Source organism: Sander vitreus, chromosome 8 (assembly GCF_031162955.1).
Source record: "Sander vitreus isolate 19-12246 chromosome 8, sanVit1, whole genome shotgun sequence".
Taxonomy (NCBI): domain Eukaryota; kingdom Metazoa; phylum Chordata; class Actinopteri; order Perciformes; family Percidae; genus Sander; species Sander vitreus.
The window spans coordinates 3,351,103-3,353,211 of NC_135862.1; the positions used below are offsets into that span (position 1 = coordinate 3,351,103).

General features: G+C 37.3%; 1 protein-coding gene across 1 annotated transcript in view; it reads left to right on the forward strand.

The window, feature by feature from the left end:
* Positions 1-1,650, forward strand: part of LOC144521652 (voltage-dependent calcium channel subunit alpha-2/delta-4-like) — a 113,201-nt gene extending 111,551 nt beyond the window's left edge. Inside the window, exon 41 of the mRNA XM_078256209.1 lies at positions 1,385-1,650. Coding sequence (XP_078112335.1) covers positions 1,385-1,486 — 102 coding nt within the window. The 3' untranslated portion in view covers positions 1,487-1,650. The remainder of the gene's footprint in view (positions 1-1,384) is intronic.
* The last annotated feature ends 459 nt before the right edge of the window (positions 1,651-2,109 follow it).

A 2,109-nucleotide genomic window follows, 5' to 3' on the forward strand; every position in this document is an offset into this window, starting at 1 on the left:
ATTTTTTCGACATACTATACTATGACTTTTTTTCGACATACTATATTATGACTTTTTTATGATTATTTTTTTGACATACTATACTATGACTTTTTAAAGATTTTTTCGACATACTATACTATTTTTTTATGATTTTTTCGACATACTATACTATGACTTTTTTTTCGACTTTTTTCGACATACTATACTGTCTTTTTTTAATGATTTTTTCGACATACTATATTATGACATTTTAATGACAATTTTGTTCAATCCAAACTTTATTCCAGACTCACCAGAGGGTCCATAGTATAAAGAAGATACAGACATACAAGATAAAAACCACAACAATTCATTATTCAATTAAAAAACATTTATATGTTGGCTCCAGTGTTTTCTGAGGCCTTGATGAGTCCCGAGCACAGCTCTTCCCAGGGCTGGTTAAAGCCTCTTTGATGCTGATCTCTGACTCATCCAAGCGACACATGAAATGTCTTAAAAATGCCTCACATGTAGGGACATTGGAGGACACAAATAGTTGACTGGCACGGTGCCACCTGGGAACCTAAAGTAACAGCCTCATTGCATTAAGCTATTATGAGCCTCCGCATACTACGTCCCCTGTAGCTACACCAAAGATGAGCTGTATACTGTAGGTGAGCAGAAAGCTCTAAATAATGAACATTTTACGTTGACAGAACACATACTGAACTTGCGAAGCAACACATTGCCCTGAGAATATAGTTTACAACTCGTCAATACATCTCTCTGTCTTCATTCTTATCATCGGTGAGAAAATGGCCAAAGTATTTGATTTCCTTACATGTCATGAGAAGATATCACACAAATGAAACTCCTCTACTTCTGACTATCATGACGGTACTATTTTTGGCATTAAATGCAATGTCATAATCTTTGCCGTAATGTGAACAACCCTTCAGTAATTGCTGCAGCCCAGCACTATATGTACTGAAAATGATCAGGTCGTCAGTATATATAAGATCATTGATACGTTTCCAGCAAGACAGCCTGTGTTACACCCATTCAAAGGTTTCTATGGGTCATCCTTATACACATTGAATAAAATAGGAGACAGAAATGGCAAACACCCTTGTTTACATGAAACAATTTCAGTCAAAGGCCTAGAATGCATCAATAAAACATAAATACAGTGGAGTTTTGGGTTCCACATTTTTTTCCTTTATAACATAAATACAGTGCCACGTTTCCATACTTTACCATGACTTTTCAACATACTATACTATGACTTTTTCATGATTTTTCTCAACAAACTCTGACATTTTAGGACTTCTCCTGCACCAAATGTATTCAATAATTTAGTTTAGTTAAGTGAATATAAGTATATGTTTTTATTGTTAACTCTTATGTTGAAATGCTCTAACAGGAAAATGCCAAGGAGTGTGGCGGAGCGTCGGCCATCATCCCGTCGCTCTCAGTCTTCTCGGTGTCTCTGCTTGTCTCGGCGCTCCTCCACCATTGGACGTAAAGAAGGAACCAATCAGGATGCTCCGAGGGAGGCGGCAGAAAAGTAGAACCAAAACGTCAGCACAGGATGTTTTTTTTATTTTATTTTCCACGAGAGACGACGGGACATCTCAGACTTTCTTTCCTGCTGTTCAGACGAGTCTCTTCTTGCTGCAGTGGAGATGAAGGGCTATTTCTTATTTTTTAGACTTGTTTCTCTTTGCTGAACTTGAATGAGGAACAAAGAGTCCTGATTCTGTTGAAACAGACTCGCGTGGACGGACGTAAACAGTGCGGCGAACTGTTGCCATTACACTCAAAGAATGTAGTATCTTTGTAGCTTTTTGATACAGAAATATTGTACACAAAGTAGAGTTTTACATTCAAATGACTTAACAATTTAATAAAAAGAAGTAGGAGCATCAAAAGCTGCCGTACTCAGCACTTTGGGAGGTTAAAGGTCAACAGGAAATACAGTGGGCAAATGTTAGTACAAGTACAAGTTATACACTGAGACGTATACAGTACAGATCATTTTACCTGCAGCTGTGGTTTAAACCTGAGTTTTAATCGTGTGATAGTCAGAATTAATCTGTGCAACACTGTTTTAGATTTAAGCCCAGTTCAGATCAAAGATTCACGACG